General features: G+C 41.8%; 1 protein-coding gene across 2 annotated transcripts in view; it reads left to right on the top strand.

Annotated features, from left to right (window-relative positions):
• Positions 1–23,908, top strand: part of PBX1 (PBX homeobox 1) — a 282,619-nt gene that overhangs the window by 237,524 nt on the left and 21,187 nt on the right. The window contains exons 5-8 of one of the 2 annotated variants that reach the window (XM_082650927.1): positions 2,521–2,656; positions 7,727–7,886; positions 15,125–15,237; positions 16,584–16,673. In XM_082650927.1, the coding sequence (XP_082507053.1) occupies positions 2,521–2,656; positions 7,727–7,886; positions 15,125–15,237; positions 16,584–16,673 (499 nt within the window). The remainder of the gene's footprint in view (positions 1–2,520; positions 2,657–7,726; positions 7,887–15,124; positions 15,238–16,583; positions 16,674–23,908) is intronic. The other variant, XM_082650928.1, reaches the window with a different exon arrangement.

Below are 23,908 nucleotides of genomic sequence, written 5' to 3'. Positions count from 1 at the left end.
AGTTTGTTGGAAGTGTCTGGGGTATGCAGTAGTAAATGGGGTGTTGGCTTTTAGGAGAGGCATTTGGTCAGAGATAACACATTTGGTGGTTAGCAACATATGTGCACAGCGCCTACACTCCACCCTCTTGAGTCACTGTGATTTGAAAGGTTCCATCCCTAAAATTTAATCAACTTCCACATCTCTTAAGTTTACCTGGATAACTGATGATCAGAGCTTTTGGTTGGCTTGAAATAACACGTTAACTCACCGAGCTGAAAACGCTTCCAGCCAAAGCAAAGAAACCAGGTGTCTTAGTTCAAATAACCTTATCGTCAGAATTATATTATTTTTACTGAGTTTCTTGAAATTCTGCAAAATCCTACTTCTGGGGCTCCAAAGGCCCTAGATTGAGACAGCCACTGCACAAGGTGATAAGTGCATTCATCTGAGTAGATGAGACCACCTAAAGGAAGATTGCACGTCACCAGGAGGAGAGAGCCGGGAACAGCTGTCTGCACCATCCCTGCACCCCAGCTCATTCCAGAGAGGCTTCCTATGAGCTCAGTTGGAAGAGTCCCAAGAAATACACTGTAATGCTAATGCAAACAACTCCCAATTAGGGGAGCCTTCAGGGGCCACTTCCCCAGGCCTAAAACAACTGTTTTCTTTAGGCCAAGAGGAAGCCAGAAGTTATCCAAAGACTAGCTTGGAGACCGGGTTAGCCACTTGGCTACCATCCTCAAATTCCCATCATGCAAGAGCTCTTAATACACGCCTCCTTTTTAGTTGGGCCTTTTAATCCAATCTGCCCAATTTCTGATGCTGGGTGACCCAGAAACTCAGCATGATTTGGGAGGGTGACTTGGGCTTGGCATAATCTGGGCAGATGTGGTTAATACCTATGGACAGATGGTGTTCATCCGGTAAAATCAGGCACTTTATTATGTTAATTAATCCAAGTGGGACCCGGAAAATACAATATTAGCTGAATTTCCTGTCTAGCAAGGCGATTGGTGCTTTCTGTTGGCTTAAATCAGAAAATTCAATATCCTGGCATAACCAGGGATGTTCTGGAAATTTTTTTTCCCCATAAGGAAAAGCCTTTGATAAAAGCTAGAAAGGCAGAAGTGCTAATGGAGCTAATTTAAAGATAGAGACCCCACCCCCTCAAGGAGGGCCAGCCAGCATCTGCAAGGAGCCAGGCATCCCTAAGCAAACCCCAGCTATCCTCAGGCCTTAGCGGGGAGGAGGCAACAAAGTGATTCTCACTTTAAATTAGTTCAATTAGCACTTTTTCTTTTAAGAAGAAACATGCTTTTATTCAAAAAGTGGTTTTCTTCATTTTCGCAACCTATATATTAAAAAGATTTCTGTGGGCTTATGTTTTACCATTTAGCAGCTGTTCCTGCTTAGAAAGTGCTGCTTTTCTCCTTTCAAGGGAGGTCAAGTAGTCAGGGGGTTAATTTCCATCCTTTCTCGCCCCCCTTCCCCATGCCTTTTAAAAATGTTGCATGCACCTATATGGGGATAGAACTGAGAGAAAATAACTTTTTAAAAAATATTTGTTTATTAATTTGGTTGCTATGGGTCTTAGTTGAGGCAGACAGTCTCCTTAGTTGCAGCAGGTGGGCTCCTTAGTTGTGGCTCACGGGCTCCTTTGTTGCGGCACATGGGCTCCTTAGTTACAGCATGCATGTGGGATCTAATTCCCTGACCAGGGATCAAACACGGGCCCCCTGCATTGGGAGCATGGAGTCTTAACCACTGTGCCACCAGGGAAGTCCAGACAACTTATTTTTAACTTATGGCTTCAGAGTCTCTGTGTAACTGCCATGAGGCAATCTGTATACAAAAAAGAGGCTGGGTTTTGTAGTCAGGCAGACCTGAATTGATACTTTGGCCCTATAACCTACTAGTTGAGTGACCTTTGAACTCAGTTCTTCATTGGTAAATGGGAATAACCATAGCTACCTCACTAGTTGTGAAAAGTGAATAATTTGAATTGATGGCTCTGAGGGGGTATGGCCCAAGGCCTGGAACCTGGTAGGAAGAATCCCCAGTAAGTCCTAGTATTTGTCATGTACCAGGCACTGTGCTGAGTCCTCTCTGTGTATGACCTGATTTCTCCCTGTCACCCCGTGAGGTCAGTTTGACTCTTTTGACTGTCATTTGAAGAAGCTGAAGTTTGAAGAGGCATCCCAAACCACCCAGCTGGTATTCAGCTGGTCCAGGGTTCAAAACCAACATGGTGGAATTTTGAAACTTCGTGCCCCTCACCACTCTGTATAAATATTTGTATAATACATGTGATTGTTCTTCTGCTTAGTGTCCCGACAGTACACAATGAAGTATTTAAAGAACGCTTTCAGCACTGCTTTCAGCATCCAACCCCTTTGCTCAAATCTCCTCTTGTTCACTTTTCACTCAAAAAAGGGTCTTCTCCCAGATGTAGATCCTCTCCTCTCCCTTTTTATATGTATTTGGTGTGAACTTTTTTTTTTTTCCGTTGTCGTTGTTGTTTCCTTTCTCTTTATGAAGGCGGAAGAGACGAAATTTCAACAAGCAAGCGACGGAAATCCTGAATGAATATTTCTATTCCCATCTCAGCAACCCCTACCCCAGTGAGGAAGCCAAAGAGGAGTTAGCCAAGAAGTGTGGCATCACAGTGTCCCAGGTAAGAAGCCCTCAAAGGGCTCAGCCCGTAGCCTGGCCCTGGTGGAGTCACAGTGCAGAGTCTTGGAGGTCTTGCTTTCCTGAACTTTCATGCCTTGTAAGTTCCATCAACTTAAGCCTTAAAATGGCAAGGTCAGCACATGATGTGCATAAGAGAGTTTCCAAGGCAGTACCTGGAAAAACTTGAGAGGAACCAGCAGAAGTAGGAGAAGACTAAGTACAGTGTAAAAACAGGGACAGGGTTCTTCTCTCTGAGCTCTCCATTGCTTCAAATGGGTGAAGAATTCTACATGTACTTGGAAAGCCATCTGAATTTCTCATGTTATTTTCTCAAGCATACTCAATTCCTTGGCCCATTTTTTTGCCCAACCCAGGAACTTTAAGAGTCAGTGAATGGAACTTTTAAATGAAAGGGACTCAAATGTCCTCTCTTGATGTCCTCACTCTGTAACTGATGGAGTGTAGGAATTTTAACGTGTCACTATGCTTGCATTGGAATGATTGCACAAAAATGTCACTGAGTGCCCCCTTCCCCCAAAGAGCAATAACCGTAACAGGTGCCTATTGACGTGGAAAGGTACGTGACATAAAATTTTTATGGACCTGGAGTGTTCAGCATTAATATGAAGTAGAAAGGTCAGCAAGTTTTATATGTGTCTACATTTTGTCTACAGAAAGGATCCATCCAAACTTCTTACTCGGTCTGAACCTCAAATACCACCACCAGTCTCTAGTTGAGACCAGTAGGGATAGTCAAGAAACCTCTCAGAGAAAGCTTTCCTCAGAGTTATGTCACGTGCAAGAGAATCAAATGTACTAGTGTTTCCAAAAAGGGCAAGGGGGAGGGGGAAGTTGGGGAGAAGAGACCTACTTTAGTGAAAAACTTCACTTAACATTTTGTAAATGAAGTAGATGCTGTTTTGTATAAACTGAGCATCTGTACTTCCTTGAGCTGAATCCTGGTTTCTGCTACTCCCCGCCGGGTGCTGATCCCATCAACCTGTGTTTAGCTAAGCAGAATTAGGTCTAGTCAAAATAAAGAACTCCACACAGGGGATCTGCAATGAAGAGATTGCCGGGCTCTCCCCAGCACTCTATGTGTGATTTTTGCAGCAGCCTTGGAAACCTCCTTTCAGACAAGGCAGAAAGAATCGTCTCCTTTTTAACCTGGACCTTCCTCAGGTACTTGGACCCAGCAGAAGGTCGTTTCCAGTCTTGGCAACCCTGGGAGAGCAGAACATCGGTGGTCTAATTCAGGTGGCCTGATTGTTATCTAGGTTTCTAAGCATTCTTGTCCAAATCTAGACTCATTGTCCACAAGTAAAGTGAACCGATGTTTTGTGGTGCTTGCTGCATGTTTCCAGGTATAAACCATACCACTAACCCACAAACAGTGAATTTCGGTCATGGAATCTTCTGCTGCTAAAGTTGAAAATCACTATATTGTTTGAATTCAAATTCTGGGATTTGGAATTCCAAATCCCTATTGAAAATAGAATGAACTCTTCAGGATCTAGTCTGTATTGTATGTGAATAAAAAATGGAATCTTGGCCTATTCCAGCAACCTTTACATCCTTCATTATGGAAATCCAGGGTGCAAATAGTGTGTCCATTAAAACGATGATTTACATATATTGTATCACCTTTCTCTTTCCCCTATCCATCCCAGGGCGATACCATTCTTCCTTCCCCATCACATCACTTCCTCCCAACAATAACCAGACTGTTCTACCATTGCCACACAAGTTCCAGTGGGAGACAACGTGATATCCTAGAACGAGCATTTGCTAGGAGCGTGTTCATGCTGAGTCAACCGTGGGATTTTAGGAACTCACTCTTTCTATTTGGGTCTTCGTTGCCCCATCTCCAGTCATGGTTGGTTGGACCACATGATATATTAAATCTCCCTCTATCTCTAGTTCTCAAATCTAGGAGATGCCTTTGACTGTATCTTTCTTGTTTGTTTGTTGCTTTGGGTTTTTTTAAAACTAAATTTATTTATTTATTTTTGGCTGAGTTGGGTCTTTGTTGCTGGGCACAGGCTTCCTCTAGTTGCGGCAAGCGGGGGCTACTCCTTGTTGCGGTGCGTGGGCTTCTCATTGTGGTGGCTTCTCTTGTTGCGGAGCACTGGCTCTAGGCACGTGGGCTTCAGTAGTTGTGGCTCGCGGGCTCTAGAGCACAGGCTCAGTAGTTGTGGCTCATGGGCTTAGTTGCTCCGCAGCATGTGGGATCGTCCTGGATGAGGGTTCGAACCCGTGTCCCCTGCATTGGCAGGTGTCCCTGTGCCACCAGGGAAGCCCTGTTTTGGGGTGTTTTTTGTTGTTGTTGTTGTTAATAATCACCCTCCATCTTGAAATTCTCCTACTTTGGCTTTCTTGACATTGTTCTCTCTGGAGTTTTCTCCTTCCTCTTGGGCCACTCCTGCTCAGTCTTCTTAGAGGATCTGCCGTCTCTACCTATCCTAAAAGTATTGTTCTTTCATTAACCCCCATCTCATCATGTCCTAGCCCATGGTCCTTAATTATTTTTTAAGACACATATTCTTTTAAAATCCACTTACTAGTGAGTCCTCCTGTGATTCCCAAACAAAAATATGCTCAGACACAGAAACCCATCTATTGACCATCCTCTCCTTTGATCCCAGAACAGCCCTTCCTCTATTCTAATGCTTGGAGTGCTGCTTGGAGTGTGATCTACAGAAGGCAGCATCAGCTGGGAGCTTGTTAGAAATGTAAACTCTTGGGTCTTACTGTATAGCACAGGGAACTATACTCAATATTTTGTAATAACCTATAAGAGAAAAATAAATCTGAAAAAGAATATACGTATATATTTGTGTGTGTGTGTGTATATATATATATATATATATATATATATATACATATATGTAACTGAATCACTGTGCTGTACACCTAAACCTAACACGATGTTGTAAATCGACTATACTTCAATTAAAAAAAAATTTCTTGGGTCTCACCTGAGTCCTGAATCAGAATCTCTGGTGGAAAGGAGAGGAGGCTAGGGATCTGTCTTCATAAGCCCTCCATGCACACTTGACTTTGAAAAGTACTGTTCTACACAGTGAATTGGAGTGGCCCCTTCCATGCTCACAGCTGCAAATATACTTCTCTTTAAATATCCCCATGAGACTTCTCTCCTGGAATGCCAAACTCATATATCTTACTTCCCACTGGACTTCACCATGGCTCTGCCCACGGGCTCTTCAAACTTAATGTCCAAAATGTGAACCAAACTTTCCCCGGAGAATCAGTGATTCCTTCTGCATTATCTGTCTCGGAGTAAGTCAGTCATCTCTGTATCCCTAGTGCCTAGCACATAGTAGACCTTGTCAATGATTGTTGAACAGTGGGTTCATGAATGAAAACACCAATTCTATACATTGTTCAGGGCATATGACATCCCCCTAGTGGACGATGCAGGAAATGCCTGAACTGACCCAGCATCTTCCCTGCATGAGCATCTATTCTCCTGTAGAAAGGAATCATCCCAGGACCGGTCCCTTCTCCACCCTCTTCCTTCTCACCTTCTCTCATGTAGCCAATTTATTAGAGCACAGGCATTTTCTTTCCTCCTCAAAAGTCGTTCCAAACTTCCTTCATCTTTCCCCCTTTCTTCCAGCTCATCCAGTTACCTCAGAAAAAATCTCCCTGCCTCTTTTCCTCTCTCTCTGTTCCACGTAGAAGTCAAAACCCAACCACAACGATGATTGATTCCTATGAATAGTGAAAGTTACATCAAGAAAAGCATGAGTTTGGGAGTGAAATTAGATAGGCAGTGGCCCCTGAATGGACCCAGAAATGCCCTTCCTCTTCCAGTTTAACTCTCTTTCTGTAGGCACCAGCATTTACAATAAATAAAGCATTTTCTCTTGAGTTTTTTTCTCTCTTGTTTACTAATATTGCAATGCTATGTTTTGATTTTTATTACAGAGGCTTGGCATTTCTGCTTCAGTATGAGCTGTATAGGTCTATGAGGGATAGCCTTATAAGATTTTTAAATTTAGCTAATCCACTTTAAAAATAAGTGTAGTTTTGCAAGAATTTTCTTTATCTGCCATTGTTGGGGTAAATTAAATTACATGTAAGCTATGGTACATGTGTTACCAACTTCTCCTTCTCTCACCAAATTCATGGTTTGTTTTGTAATTGTATAAAACCACAATATTTTAGTTTGAAATCACATCTGAAATATGGGGTATAAAACTCTGCTTCCTAAGGCAGGATTATGGGAGTAAAACTTGAATTTCACTGTGTCTCCACTTGTGTCTGGCAGAGGTCTTGGTATAAAGAGAACGGGCATAGAATCAAGCCAGGACAGCCGCTGTGAGCCACATGAAGGAAATAGGTTAACAAATGAAAGTAAATTACATTTATTTTGTGTATTATTGTTAACATTTAAAGCCTGGAATTCAAAGGAGTAATCAGTGCTAGGCTTCAGTTTTTCCTCATATAGATAACACCAAGCTTTGCACAAAATACTTAGTGAAATTTATTGGATTGAATTATATTGATCCTAAGGTCAGTAGTACAATGCAGCTAAGAATCTAGTCCATATTAAAGTTATTTAACTAATAAAAATGTGAAATTAATCCATCCATGAAAGCACCCATATGTTGATATAGATTTCTTTGAATATTTAAAGGTCTATATATTTTGATTGCCCAAAGTCAGCTTTAGCATTGGTAAGTAACAGGCATTTCTCCTGAAACGCTAGGTTTATTTTAGTGTCCTATACTTAAGAGGTAAGCAGATTTAAAATGCTTGCCCTAAACTACAAGGGTCCTAGTTAAATGAGCAGCTCCTCCCTAGAAAAATCTTTGCCACAGTGGTTTTGCTAGATTGTGTTATATTAAGCAAGAGAATCTCATTTTATGTAGTTGCTCCTCTCCAAGCCCTTCCTTCAGATCTTTTAATTGATGTTGCAGAATCAGAGCTAGGATGAGACCAATTAGCCTACCTCTTCAACCCTCTCATAAGCTCTTCCTTTTCCTCTGTGATATTTGTGCGGGATGAACTGGTAACTTTCTCGTCTTCTTTTAAACCTCTCTAGGTATCAAACTGGTTTGGAAATAAACGAATCCGGTACAAGAAGAACATAGGTAAATTTCAAGAGGAAGCCAATATTTATGCTGCCAAAACAGCTGTCACTGCTACCAATGTGTCAGCCCATGGAAGCCAAGCTAACTCACCGTCAACTCCCAATTCAGCTGGTTAGTTTTTTCTTTGAATTGGGGGAAATGTTCTCCATTTTTATATGTGCTTTTCCTACACTGGGGTTTTCTTTTAATTCTTTAGGCTATGGATGGGTTGATTTATGTATTTGATTGTCTTTTTTACTGTTGATGCGACTTTGGGTTTTTCTTTTCATTTCCAAAAAGCAATGTGTTTTGCTGTTTATAAGATGGACGTGTCTGAGGGTTTGCACTAATGTGTCTCTTTAAGTTGGACAGAGGTAAATTGGTTGGTTTTGATGAGGAGACCTCTAAATTCTCCTTTCAAAGGTTCTAATAAGTAAGCTCGACTTAATATTTTGAGGTAGTCCCTTGGGGTTCAGGCATTTAGTCTGTCTCGTATAAAGTTGTTGTCCTTATCTATTTTGCTGTTCCTATCACATGATGTCTGGGTCATCTACTAGCATGCATTCCTTGAAGGAATATTCACTCTTCTTTAAATATCTTATTAAAATGTTCTGGTCTGCAAAGCCAACTATGGTGATTGCTATCCATTTTTTATAGTTATCGTTCTTTACTGTTTTATTGTGTTGGTTTCCTTTATGTAAACTACGAAGAAAATTGCCAGTCATTAATTCAAATGATTTCAGATTCCAGTTTTTCTGTTACAGTATCAGTCATGTGCTGTACTCCTGGTTTTATTTTAGTAAATGTGCGTTGTATCACTAATTTCAGAGTTAGGCTAACATAATATATTTTGGGGGTGTGCCTTGTACCACCAGTTCTTAATTTCCACATGTGAAAAGAATAATCAGTAATGCATAAAAAATGTAACCTTGGTGTTTGTATGCTATGGAAGGCATGCATGTTGGTGCTTTTTTTTTTTAAAGGGAAAACCAGAAATATTTCTTATTAAATAAGTATTTATTTATTAAATAAGCCTTTATTAAGTAAGTTAGATTAAGATATTTCTCCCCATAATGAACCAGATGCATTGATTTTGGCTGTGGGGTACATATCTAAGAAAATTGATGCCCCAACTTTAAAGGGTCACAAATTAAATATGTTAGATCATAATATGACTTTTAAATCTAATTTCTAACATTTGGGGGTATGTGGTGTCTTTGACCTCCCCGCCTGTTTGCCCACTAAAATAAGTCCTCTTTCTACCCTGTGGTAGATTGTTATTGGAGACATGTAAGGCTCTACACACTAATGTCTTCTGTGAGCTTCTAGATGCTTCTAATTTGTTATCATAAAGTTCTCCAAGTCACTGGGCTGTACCATCACAGCTTTCTTTTGTTTAAATGGAATCATGCATGAAGAGTGGCCTGGGCTTTGTAAACATGGATATGGTAAGACAATGTAGAATTCAATCCAGTTTCATTTTTCCCAGCACTCCAGATTAGGTAACCATGGAGAGCATATTTGCTTTTTGAGGTTTTGTGTGTATGTGTGTGTGTGTGTGTGTGTGTGTGTGTGTGTTTCCTTCTCTTCTCATCATGGTATGATTGACAAAGGATCAAGGCTAACAGGTTCAATAACCAGAGAGTTTCCTTCATCCCCATCTGGTCAATTATTAAGCATTTCAGACCCAGCAACACTAGTTGAATTGTACTGCTAGGCAGACATTTTCACTTGTCTCTTTGGAAGAAGTACAATTCTGTCAACATTAGCAAAAACACATTCGATACTCTTGCAAAGGTTATCATAATGTAAAACAGATATCAAAATGACTTTTTCCTGTCCCTGATATATCTGCATCACAGATGGCTTAGCATGATTTATGAACAGTCTTTAGAAGGGCCCCGTGGACTCCCTTCATTAATAAATCCCTTTTTCTTCTTTCCTAAAGTACTTGAAAAGAGAAAAGTGAGCGTTTTAACCCCCTCGTCTGTGTTTAAGAATTATTTTGGCTCTCTTGGAATATCAGTATGTGATTACAGTTTTCTAAGGAATTTTTCTGGTGGCTTAAACTTCATGTGACTATTCTGAGCACAGAGTAAATTATTATGGAAAATTTGAGCTAAGCTTTCCAGTGGTGCCTAAGTTGTTAGAAATAATATGCAGAGGAATCCCTTTGTAGTGCTTTTTCTAAAATAGAGACAAAAGAAAATACTATTGTATATGTGCAATAGCGTGGAATTTTAAAAGATAAATGGTTTAACAGGAAAAGTTATAAATGGGTTTTTCTATCTTTTCTTTGCTCTTAACACAACCCAAATCGCTACACAGATAGAGGGAGAACTTTAAAATGTTTCAGCTTTGCACATAGGGTGTTTATAATGTTGTATACCAGCTCTTTGATAATTCCGAAGGGTAAATAATAATTGAAATAGCAAGTTTTAAATAAGGGGTTAGGAAGTGAAAATATATTTTAGTTGAGTTTAGAGTTCTGGAACCTGGGAACTTTTTATATCCTTAGTATAGAAGCAGGAGTTTTTTCAAGAAGCTTTACTAAATATAAATACTCATTTCTACTGCAAGGAAGATATTTTGCAAGTAAATCTTATTCCTTCTAGAGGCTTTTGTGTGGAGAGCAGTACTTCAGTATCTTTATTTAGGCCTCTTCTAAATATTCCTCTTTGTTGATGTATGCCTGGCCTCCTATTTCCTTAAGCATAATTCATAAAAATCACGTAGGGCTGGGGCCTGTGAGGAATGAACAAGTATTTCGAGATACTTGGAATGCTTCATATTTTATACCAGCAGAGTTGGGCAAAATGGATGGAGCAAGGAGGAAAAATAGAGAGGAGACAAGAAAATTAAGTTTTGAAAAAAAAGAAACAAAAATGGGGACCAACTGAAGCAATAGTTAATAACCCTGGGTCCATAATTCTTTTGGAGTGACCTAAAGTGACACCTTCTCAATTTCCTATTTTTGATGAGATTATGAAAGCAAGAGTTAATATCTCAGAAAAATAAGGCCCTTTTAGGAAGGTTGGATTATCTATTTTGGAAGGTTGGAGAACATTTTAATATCCAAGAAGGAAGAAATTGGCTTATGCGTTACAGATATTTTCTGTGGCATAGCGTCAGCATTGATATCTTAGCAGGATCTGTGATTAGCTAAGCAATCCCCGTTTTTTGAGGCTCAGAATCCACAGATTTGAATTCTTTTGCTTAGTTGTATGTGTTTGTGTGTGTCAAGGACAACAGTAGATTCAGCCATGACATTAGTTAGCAGCAAGCCCTTTAACATTTTCTTATTATGCCCCTCATAGGAAGTTTGGTGTTTTTCTGGGTTGGTGGAAGGTTATCATATTAAGGCCCTGGACACTGGCTTCCTAAGAGAAGTTTATGTATAGTACACATGGTTAGAGAGGAGGTAACACATCCAGAGAAGTTGACTGACACTTCTAGTAAAGCCATCGGAACACTCATGGTTTTGTTTTTTAAAACCAATGAAAGAATTTATCCCCTTGATGTTTTCTGCTGTGTTCGTTCTTCCTATGTTTCTTCCCTTGTGGAAAATGAAAACACAGCCTCCTGGAATTGGAACTCTAGAACCTGGACATGCACACCTGCTGAAGGTTATCTGGTTTCCCATTGAACCAGATAACCTTTCCCTCTTGTACTTTGCCCTGAGTAGAAAGTAATAATGGTTTTATTTTAATTTGGAGAGAAAAATCTTGAAAAACAGAGAAGTGAGCATAATATAATTAAGCTTACATCCAGCAAAGAGACTCTATCTTTGAGCCTCCAAATGGTATAGGAGGCCAGCAGAGTCCAGTATGATCAAACTGGCCACCTAATCTGTGTGAAGCCTACCTAGACTTCTAGATTGCAGAAATTAAGGTAATACTTGCCATCCATCTGCTTGCTAAAAATGCTGTGAGTTATAATGAGCTAATACTTTTAAAACACCTCAAGTTCCTTAGGAAGAAAAAGTAAATTCATTCTTGTTCTAGGTCGTGGGTTCTCAATGTCAGTAAAGTTGCCATTTTTGGCTGTCACAGTTGTAGGGGGATGGATGTTCCTGGCATCTATGAGATGGAGACCAGGGATGTGTTTGACCATCCTACAATACGTAAGATATTCCTCCATAACAAAGAATTATCTGGCCCAAAATGTGAATAGTGCCAAGGTCAAGAAACCCCGCTCCAGATTGAGATATTATCATTAGTATTCTATTTTTTGGATTTTGAAGTTAACTGGGTTTGGGTGTTTTTTTTTTCCCCCTGAGCAAATGTAATTCTCTTGGAGACTCTTTAGAGTAGAAACAGAGTGTTCAGGAAATTGTCTTTTATGAAAATGGCTGTTAACACATCTCCACATCGTGTTTGCATGAGCAAATGCATCAGAATCTGTAGGTGGTCTATCACTTCTCTGTCTAGTTGAGTGCAAGTTTAGCTTTGTACGTGCCCCAGCTGTCTGGATTACGGCTTCAGCGAGCCACTTGCCTCCCTTTCCAAGCCAAATTCAGAACCTTTTAACTGGCAAGCACGTCTTAAAATGTGCTTCTAGTCATTGCCATCACTTTATAGCCACCTGCAGGTAAGGTTCCAGACTGACCTTCTCAGCAAACCAGGTAATTCTGTTTTAGTTCTTTGAGAATTCCACAGCACCTCCGAGAGAGCCCACATGCTATTTGTCTATGAATCACATCCTTCCCAGGAGGTTATCCAATCCAGGATAAGTTCTGTCCAACTTCCAGTGCCAGATGAAGAATGAGTCTCCCCCTCATTACTTAGATGTTTGTGTGGACATGTCTGCCTTATTGCGGTATTCGTGACACCTGGTCTCTTTCCTCGGCGAAATCACTGCCTCTAGTTACTTATCAGAGAAGCAGAAGCCATGGCGGTGTTGTACGTGGGTGTACAGAGACAATGAAATGCTGAAACAGCATGGCCAAAAGCACAGGGACTCCTTCTGCAATTACTGCTCTGATTCAAATGCATTTGTACACGAAGTACATTGATATGTGCATATTTATCTCTATGTACATTAGGCAGCCAGGCATATTTACAATTTATCTAGGCACACATATTTTTTAAATCATCTGTGTCAATTGCAGTGTGTATCTTGTAAGTGGCACATTCCGTGGCTTCATGGTTCCATGGGTGCCATGTCCCTTGGCATAAGTGTAGCCCTCTGGAAGTTTCTCCCATTTCTCAGTCTGTGTGCTAATTTCCAATAAACCATCAACCAAGCATGTAGAGTGTATGTTTATTACATGGTATTTGGTTGGGAGAGAAATAAGATACCTGGGCTTCAAACTGAATACTCTCGGGGGGAAAAAAAATTCTGATATCATATAAACAATTATAATTTGGGTTCTTAGAGCTGCTGGTTCTTGGTTCTGATGACATCTACATGTGAGCATGTGTTGTAATACTTATTACAGAATGGCTTTTAATATTTAGGTTATATCGCTGTGGTTGAAAGAAAGACTTGAGAGGGATGTAACTAGGACATAGATGCCTGGGTCTTATATATCTTAACATACGAATGTGATCTGTGCTACCCACTGCTTCACCCACACGTTGTGGGGGGGGCTGTTTGAAAGATTTGCAGCACATTAATGGAAGGAGGGTCCAGGCCAAAGCCTCTGCCCACTGATTGGGTGTAAGCTACACCTGGTCAAATCTTGTACCTATTTTGCCTAAGATCCAACTTTTCTAATTCCTTTCAGATAAGCTAAACCGAGAAACGTGTACCAGATGACATACATTGGACATGTTTCAGAGTTAATCAGGACGTCATAGTTCTTTGGATGGTGCTTGAGTTGTCCCCCGCCCCCCAGAGAAAGCAGTCCCTTTTTCCCATGAGAAGGGAGTTAAGAGTGGAGGATCCATCTGTGTAGCAAAATACTCAGCTGGCTCCTTGCATATGGACGGACACCCCAAAGAACAAAGCAGGATGGAGATGTTCCTTAACTTGAGGTTGTCCCCAAGTAAATTGTCCTCGAGTAAATCATTTGGTTCCTCTAAATGGCTCTTGCCTTTGAAGGATGAGGATACCATGAATAGTTGAGGAGAGTGGCAGAGTTTAGAAGTCATTGCTAGTTAAGTGGTCCTGCCATGGAACAAAAAAACCTTCTGTTCAGCTTAGCTGCAGCTCTTCATGTGAGGCGAGATGGCTCTCTAGGATGGCACAAATCCCTATTTTGGGATAAAAGAGAGTCAGAGCTGGGGCATGAATCACTGTTGGGCGATTCCACACGGATGATGGCTGTCTCAGAATTCAAGGGCAGGAGTGCAATTTGAGCAATATAGGGACGGAAACAATAGAGTGGAACTGACCTGGGTCCCTGAGGTCTCTCCTTTTCCAGGCTAACGTCATGTTTTAACCAAACCTTGCACGTTGAGCTTTCTTTCCTAATGCACTGAGCTGCACGATGGCTTCAGAATAATATTAAGCTTTTCCATGGCCTTGTGTTTAGGTTGAGGGGGGGACTAGGTTTACCACAGTAGAACCAGTGGAACCCGGGTGGTGCCTACAGGCTAAGTCTGGGAGAAAGTTTCAACTCTAGGAGGTGAAAGCAGATAGTTAACTGCTCTTCTGAAGACTCACTTTATTATTATTATTATTACTATCATTTCATATTTCATGCATGCTTGAGAATTCCTGGTCCATTTTCTGTCTCATCTTCCTCCAAAATGGCAGGTGGCAGAGAAGAGCATATTATTCTCACTGATTTTTGCAGTCCTCATGATCCTCTTGGACTGTTTGCCACCCGGCAGGGAACATCACCTTCTTTCTAGAAATCAGGAATGTTGGTGACTCATATCACAGGGCCAGCCCTACTGTGCAGCGTTACCTTCATGCCCTCCCCTCCCAGGTGCTGCTACCCATGTGAGAGTAGATGGGTGTAGCATTAGTTTATTTAGAATCCAGCTGATAGCTCACGTGCTCCATCGTGGTGGCAGAAGTACCACTGACCAGCCTGTAGTCTCCAGCCCGCAGTCCCCCAGCCAATCCTAGAATTTTAGAGACAAGAGAGAGAGACCCTGGGTCTGGAGACTGTCTTCAACTCAAACAGAGCAAGTTGAGAAGAATACATGTTTCCTGTCTCAGCTTGAAGCTGCTAAGGGGAAGCAGACCTATGGGCAACTTGCAGTGAGATGTGGGCTCCGCATAACATCAATGATATGCACCCTTTATTGCTTGCTCTGTTCTTCATGCTACTAACCAGACTCTGTTGATGTTGTTTTGATTTTAGTTTTTATTTGGGGGGGGGTTGCTTTGCATGTCATTCTTCCTCTTGGCTGTTAGTTGCGGGGGTTAAGCCTTTTCCTTTCTGTGATTCAGGTGCCTCACTCTTTCCTTTCCAGGTTCTTCCAGTTCTTTTAACATGTCAAACTCTGGAGATTTGTTCATGAGCGTGCAGTCACTCAATGGGGATTCTTACCAAGGGGCCCAGGTTGGAGCCAACGTGCAATCACAGGTAGGGACCCAGCCAATGTGCCGCCAGGTGAATGCTTTAGCGTCCAAGAGCCCTCAGTCGGATTGGCACCTCCTGTTTCTGTCCAGAGAGAGAGAGGCGGACAGACAGAGAGAGATGTAGAGACAAAACCTTACCAACAACCAAACCGAATCAAAGACAACCATTGTCGTGGGGAATCTTGTCCACACTTTGTGAATGCGTCTGGCTCTGGCTTGTCAGTCACCCTAGGAGGGCAGGAGAGCGGCAAGCACGGGGTGAGATGACTAAGGCCCGTCAGGCAAGTGGACCCAGTGTATTCTTTGCTCATGAAAGGGAAAGGGAGGAGGAGTTGAGTCCATCAGTTCACTTTTCAGGTCCCTCTCTTGTTTGTTGCTTTTCCACACTCAACATCTGCCCAATATAGAGGTCATGAATGACTAGGCACATACCTTAGGATCTCACGTTTTCATTTTAACCTTTGAAAACACCCAGCCAGGTTGACTAAACTCATCTTCTTAGTCATCCTTGAGGTCAAGGGATTTGGGTTTCTGGTGATGAGTCTATAAGTCCATGCTGGGAAACAAAAATCAAGCGTGTGGTTGTAAACCCTCAGCGCTCCCTAGTCGGCAGCTCGCCTTCACGAGAGCTCAGAAGCCATCCTCCTGTGTCAGCACGCAGCCTGATGTGACAGGGTGAGGTCCTGTGCTCCGGGTCAGGATCGCTAGGGAAGTTCTGAGCCAAGCGCATCCAGGCTCCCACCCTGCCAGAGGAGCAGGAAGCATTACATGCCTGGAAGAGACCACCTGGCCGGTGATTCAGCGCCCTGCTCAGGAAACATTGCCTGGAAACAAGTTCGAGGAGATATAGTCAGACTTCGGTCAGATGACTAAACAGCTGGCCATCATTTAAGTCCTCAGAAAGACAGCATTAGTCGCACACTGCTCTCTCTGTGAGGGGCCTGACCAAGCCCCTCTACACAGAGCCTTGACTTTTGTAGGATCCCCAGCACAGAAGTTAGATAGGATGATCTGGAGGGCAGGGAAAATCCCTTCACTCTCCCCACTCTCAGCCCCTCTATCACCCAGTCCCTGCCGTCTCATGCAGCATTGTTGAATTAGTTTCAGTGTTGGGAATCCCAGCTTTCTTTGACCATTTTTCTGTCTTCCTTACTGAAATCAGAAAGGGTAGTGGATTCGGCATAGAGAGGAGGCCCAGCCTCCTCCTAATGGTTCCTTTCCCAGGAAGAATGTCTCCAGTGATCGCATTAATTTGGCGAGCCCAAATGGTAGCCTGTGTGATGATGATGTGCCTCCCTTTCCCTGCATCTCCCTGACTAATTTCCTCTCTGTTGTTGTTCATCTGTTTAGGTGGATACCCTTCGCCATGTTATCAGCCAGACAGGAGGATACAGTGACGGACTCGCAGCCAGTCAGATGTACAGTCCGCAGGGCATCAGTGTAAGAAAACAAGGCTCCCCCCGCCACCCTTTGTTTTTATTCTATCACTATCAATTAGTTCAAAGCCACAGGGCTCAGAACGCCACTTAGTAGGACTTCTTAGCTTTACGGTCACCTATTTCTTGTTTCTGTATCGGTCATGCCGTCGGCAGCATTCTACCCTCAAAAAAAGTGGCGTTTGGGCAGGCTTCATGCAGGCAGCTGGCGTCTAGGGCTGTCACACACAATCAGTGTTTGCATGGCACCTGCGGCCACATGCGTTCAGCTGAGAGGGGCTGCTAAACAGGTGACACCTAGTACAACAGTGGTAGGAAACGTCCCCACCAGCGGGGGCCTGGGAACCTGGGGAGAAAAACCAGTAGCCGAAATCCATTGCATCCAGGTCTGTGGTCTTAAAAAAAAAAACCTTTCTCCCATCTAAGGACGATTAAAAAAAATTAACACAGAGGCTGGGTATGCTGAAGGGATGGGGAGGGGTGCAGACCATCTTCTACTTGTTCTTGGGTGCGCTGGCGGCTCCTGACTAGCATGAAAATTCATAGCGACAAGCTATGTCGCACAGAGTGAAATCGATCAGACAGACACAAGGAGAATCGAGTGTAGATTTGGGACAGCAATCCAACTTGATTTCTCAGATCAATCGTCCGCTATCTCAGCAGCGGTGACAGCAAGCTGGGACAAGGGGGCAGCCTGGAAAAGGAAGCTGTTCTTTAGATCAGAGGTGATTTCTTGGGCTTTTAGAGGTCATAAGATGCTCCAGTAGAACTATTGGCTCAGAACTGTCTAAGAAAACTATGATTGGATGATGGTGAGGATTTTTTGTTGTTGTTTCTGTTGTTAGGATTAAAGTAAATTGGGGATGGAGGGAAGGAAAGGTAGGCATAGTGTATTGATGTAATTCTAACCTATACTAATTGAGGTATGGTATCTGCAATGAAAAACGTGATAGCTTTTTAACTCTGCATTGGTGAAATCATATATCACAATGGCCAGACTGGAAGGAAGCAAGAGGATACCAGATGTTTCATCAGATGAGGAACGGTTGAAAAAATTAGGAATTCTTAGCCCATTAAAGAGAAGGTTTGGCTGGTAAGTAATAGTTTGAGACACGCTGTCGTCAGTGAGAGAGATTGGATTCATCGTGAATGATGTAAAGGGAGGTAGGATAGATCACTGAGTAGAAGATTCAGGGAAACAGATTTCACTTCAACATCTCAAGGGCCTTTCTAAGATGCAGTCAGAGTTGTCCAAAGAAGGGATCTTTTGCCTCTGGAAGCCAAGAATTCCCCATCATTGGCGCGTTCAGACATTGTTTGGCTAACTACTTGGTAAGGATGTTGTGGAAGGGAGTTAAGTACCAGGTGATGACTGTCTTGGTGACTTTTAAGGCCCCTTCCAATTAGGAATTCTTTATTTTCTACCTTCCTTAGGCAGAATCTCCTCTGAGTTTATATAATATTTATCAAGTTCCTCTCTGGGATGGAAGGAGGGAGGTTAGAGCTGACCCTGTTAAACATGCTCTGGGCACCTGTGTCCCTTTTTTAGAAAGGGTTTCCAGAGCAGAGGGATTTTTCCTTTCTTGTGCTTATACTAATTATTATTCCTGTATTCATGGCTGACTTGTCAGACGCCTGCTTAGAAAAAATCCAAGATACCGTGGTGGAGAATTATGTTCTCAAACATGGATTCCAAATGAATTAAGTTGTTCTGTGTTTGTATGGGGAGTTTCAAGCACATAGGCATTTATCCATTTCCTGGATCTTTTTGAGCTAGAAGATCGGTCTTTCCAGAAAAAGTTTTGCTCTGTATGTAAGTGGAAGAGAGGAACATGAGGAAAGTATAAGAGTGTGGGGAGGAGACTATGGACGCATTCAGAAAGAGAACTGCAGAAAGTCTACATGACTGGGCAGGAAGTGGGGCTGACAGTTCTGCTATTTGGTATCTTTCTTTCCTAATTGGGTAGCACAGGAGAGAGCGGCACTCAGACTCTGGGGGGTCAACGTTGGCCCCTCTGACGTCATCTGGTGGGCTGGGAATCATTTCTGAAATAGTGTAACCAAACATGTGCAGATCATTATGTCTGATTACATAAGCCCACCACAAAAACTGGGCTGGAAAATGCCACTTGAAAGAGTCTCTCATTTTGCATTAATTTTTTTCCCCTGTGAACTGTTTATTTTATTTCTGGGTCTTTAAGACACAGGGTAAATGAATCAAAGGCCGATCATGATACGGTCTGTTCCTTTGGTATCAATTTTAAGTTGTGCCACCTTGCAGGAGACTAAGCTTGTGGGATGTATTTTTAGAGAGTGGTATTAGATGCCGAAGCATGTGTATGTGCAGAGAGGGGCACTGGCTGCTAGGAGAAATGAGAGAGAGAGAGAAAAGGAGGTAGACAAGAAGAGACAAGGACAGGAATGAAAGATTGGAGCCAATGAATAGAAATAAACAATTCCAAAACCCGTGGCAGCAATGGAATTCCCAGCTGGGCTGGATTGTGTTTCATTCAGTGGAGGACATTTTCTGGGCAGCCTTTATCTACTCCCCTGCCTGGATTTTTACAGCACTCACATCTTATCCAACCAGCATCTATTTTAAATCTTGTGGAGTTCAGACGGCTTGCCTTTAACTAAGGCCACGTAGTGATCGGGTTGCAAGGTGTGGTGGTGAGAGCCCTGCGTTGGGAGTTGGGAGACTCTGGTCCTTGTAACTCTCATGTGCCCGTGGGCAGGCGTCAAACCTTGTCTTTTATAAAATGGGGCCGGTAATTCTCACCCTTAGTACCTTCATGACTGCTTTAGGGAAAATGAGAAAATAGGTAGGAATGGGCTTGGCAAAGCACACGTTTTTCCACATGAATGCAGCATGAAAAGTTATAAGTGATAACTTTCTAATTTGACCTTTTTCCTCCTCTTGTGTGAGCAGTTTTCCCAGTAGGTAGTTCCTAGTGAGGATAGGTTAGGACGCAGTTGTCACTTTTTTCTCTTCTGATGGAAAGGTACACTTTTGACAAGGATACAGAGTTATGCAAGGCCTAAGGACCCCCTTCCTTAGCCAGAGTGAGCGTTAAAGACCCTGGGTCTTTAAGACACAGGATAAATGAATCAAAGGCTGCTCATGATACGGTCTGTTGCTTTGGTATCAATTTTAAGTTGTGTTAAATTATACCTTTTTGAGTGCTTTGTATTCTCAAATGACAACGGGCAATGCTTACTGGGTTTAGAGTGGCTCTAAGTGATGGAGGGAGGTTACTTCACTTCTCTGTCAGTTAGACAGACTGAAAGATCACTTAGCTATCACATCCACTCTTTGGTTTCCCTTCCCACTGCCACCATCCTCGTTCTAGAAATGGTTCATTAGCTAGGCTATTGTGATTATTTCCTAATTACCGTTACTGCCTTTAGTGTCTCCTTTCTCCTGCACACATCCCCAGAATTTTGTCATTCCTTGCCCAGAAATCAAGAGCACTTCTCTATTGCCCACCTAAGCAAGTTGAATCCCTGAGTCGGACATTTTCAGAGTCTTCCACGCTCCGGCCCCATCTACCTATGCATCCCCCTCACTCCCCAAGTCACACTGACTCTCCCACGCCCAGATCCTCCTTGCTGTTTGTCTTCTTCTCCTTAGCCCTCCTTCCTCTCTTCTCTCCACTTTATCACACAAACACTCCCTTGCCTTATGGATATATGCACAGACACACTCAATCAGTCTTTGATTCCCAAATACGCATGTGGTCCCAAAATGCATATATTAGTTGCTCAAAACATGTTTGTTGAATGAATAAATCAGAAGACAAGCTACCACTGAATTAAAAAATGCCACATCTTATGTAACAGCTGTAAAATACCTAGTAATGATTTTCTCTCTTAAATGCCTTACTAACCCACAAATAGACTATCTTTTTTAATTCAAAACCCACAAATAGACTATCTTTTTTAATTCAATTTAATTCAAAAAGCTTCTTAAGTCTTTCTTTTTGGAAAAAGTTTCTAAACTTTTTGACCAAGGCAGATTCTCTGAGAATTAAGAGTCAGATCAGCATTAAATAGATGAAGTTATAGAGTGATGATATTGTCAAGAGAATTATCCCTTTGAATTCTTTAGCACCTTCTTTCCTAAAAGAATCCCCTTATCAAAACCTGCTTTTGGGTAGCCATCTATACAGCAAGAGAACATCGTTTCTTTTTTTTTTTTTTTAATTTTATTGAAGTATAGTTGATTTACAATGTTGTGTTAATTTCTTCTGTATAGCAAAGTGACTCAGTTATGCATATATATATTCTTTTTCATATTCTTTTCCATTATGGTTTATCACAGGATATTGAATATAGTTGTGCTATACAGTAGGACCTTGTTGTTTATCCATCCTATATATAATAGTTTGCATCTGCTAATCCCATACTCCCAGTCCTTCCCTCCGCCATCCCCACTCCCCTTTGGCAACCACAAGCCTGGAGAACACCGTTTCTCATGGGGTTCTCACTGCTTTCTCTACCAGACGTGGGACTAGAACCTGCACAAACGGGTGGACAGTGGCAGCAACCTGAAATCAGGAAACTTGGATCCTTCTTCTGGCGAGTCTCTTCATCTCTGTATCGTTGCTTCATCTGTCAAATTTATCCCATCAACAAGCTCTAAGGTCCTTTCAGCTTAGTAGTTCTGGAGTCCTACAAGTATGGTTTTTGATTCCTACTGTTCACTCAAGGGACACCAGGCTCAACTGTAGGCTCCTCTTTCCAGAAAACTCTTTCCGTTGAGTTAGTCTCCACCATCTTTTCTAGCCTACCCTATCGCTTCCCCTTTCAGTTGGATCTTGAGGGAAGGAGGAAGAGCTTGCATTACATGAACTTCTCCCTTTGAATTCACGGAGATTTGTGGTAGCAGAAAGCATTAGTCTTGAGGGTGAAATTATTTTTGATTATTTTAAAATGTGAGAGGGGACTTCCCTGGTGGTCCAGTGGTTAAGACTCGGTTCTCCCAATGCAGGGGGCCTGGGTTCGATCCCTGGTCAGGGATCTAGATCCCACGTGCCACAACTAAGACCCAGCACAGCCAAATAAATAAATAAATATTAAAAAATAATAAATTTTTTTAAAATAAAATAACATGTGAGTTAAGGGAGTGAGTTCACTCCAGCCACATCTTAAATGTTGACAGATACCCCTATAAGATTGTCATTATTCAAGAGATTAAGTGAAAATAGAAATAAAGTGTTAGTGTTCTCTCTATAAAGGCAAAGTGTCATAAATGTTAGTTTATGACAGAAAAGTCTCATTGATTTTGCTTTGTGATAATTATAGTAGTGGAAAAATAGATATGAAGCTTTGATCTTTGTAAACCATAACATACGTGTTTTTATTTTATTTTTTTTTTGCTTTCTCTCACGTTAGGCAAAGGGACAAAAGGACATTTACGAAGAAAATAAATAAAATATAGAATCATTGGGACAAAAATAGAGAACTATTTAAGTGAACACGTTTCAGGCATTTAAACATCACAGGGCTTACTTGGTAATACTTGGCCACCTGCCATCATTTTCATTTTTTCTTAACTACTTCTGAGAGACCTCCTTCCACTTAAAGTATATATTAATAAGATGTTGCCACATGTGGACTTGTAAGACTGGAGAGTGAGGGTGATAATTAAAGTCATATGCAGATCTTTAAAAACTCACTTTAATTATATGAAGTTTTAATTGTTCTACCAAGCTGAATGTGAATTTTGAAGTTACTAAAACATATTCAGACGTGCTCCCAGTTACTTGCCTTTGGGTACCTTCTGGTGCTGCAGCCAGGAACCTGTGAACAGCCCCAGTCTGGGGGTAAAGGGAGTGAGGATAGGCTTGAACACGGTGAACCAGTCTCTGCAGGGTTGAAGGCAGCAGTACAGAGGAGATGGACTCCCACCTTCCAGAAGCTTATAAGCCTGGCTCTCCCTGATGACAGAGCCAAAGGGAAAGTCCCTTTAGCTTCTTACGTGATGAGGCCTTTCAGCCTTAATACCGTATCAACTGAGCATTCGAGACTAGAACAGCATTTTATTTGAGCCCACAATAGTTGGAGAAGCAAAAAGAAAAAAAAAATCCCAATATTGTAATTTCATATGCAATCCACTGTTTTTCACCAGCTGCCAGGTGAAAGTCCTTAAAGGTACAGAAGATGAATGAGGCCAGATCATTCAATGGCATATTTAAATATTCATGCATTCATGTATTCATTAATTCATTCATCCATTCCTTCAATAAATATGTCATCAATAGCATTTTTGACCTCGGGGAATGAGGCTACATCATAATATATCCAGGTCAAGTTGGAGAAACCCTGATGCCAATCAAGATGTATTTTAACTTTCAGTCTCATTCAACACTTTATCTGAGATTACGTTTCCTGTTCTTGGAATACTAGGACAAGGGAGCCAATCAGCTTTGTAGTTTAGGAGGGAATTTGAAATTAAGCTATATAGCAGAAGAGAGGAATTCAAGACCAACCAGCAATAGTTTGAGAAACCTACTCCCCGCTGCACAAAAGAGCCATACCATGGACTTAAAATAAAATAAGTATCCTTCTGTGGAGATCCCTTATCTCTTTGTAGAAGTAGAAGTAGTCACAAAGAATTTTCTTGATCTCAAACCTAGTGATAGAATCACTCCAAACATGACCACATTTATAATGTGTGTACACATCTTTCACTTCTGCCACTTTCTGCCTGTGTAACTGTGGACAAGTCACTTTCTCTCGATAAGACTCAGTCTCCTGTACTCTAAAAAGGACAGTTGAGCTGGATGTTGTCAAAGGCCTCTTCCAGTATCCCTGTTCTACTTATAAGCATGATGTTTTTCCACTCCCAAGAAAATCCAGGAGGAGAGGAAATACTTCAAAGCTATAAGGAAAAGATAAATTTGTGTTTTTGGAAATAGTCCTATCTCTGACACGACAATGACGCCATGCTGTTTTCATTGGAATCGATGTGTTATAGCATCCTGTCCGGTTGGGCCCACATTTGTCCTTGCAGCCATGCTGTCCTTGGGCTAGGATTGGGTTAGCTGTTCCGGACTCAAGTCGACCCCGCCTTCTGCTCCATAAAGAAAAAACAGTTACAACCTCAAAAGGGCAGTTTGTTTTTGTGGTTGCTCCTGAAAGTGGCATAGCCCCTTTAGACCTCGGTAAATATTAAGCTAATTAAATTGGCTGAATTTAATTGTGGGGAAAAGTTAGTATTGATTTCAGAAGATGGCC

The sequence above is a fragment of the Grampus griseus genome (genome assembly GCF_964374135.1).
Source record: "Grampus griseus genome assembly, chromosome: 1".
Taxonomy (NCBI): domain Eukaryota; kingdom Metazoa; phylum Chordata; class Mammalia; order Artiodactyla; family Delphinidae; genus Grampus; species Grampus griseus.
This window is presented reverse-complemented; position numbering and strand designations above follow the sequence as displayed.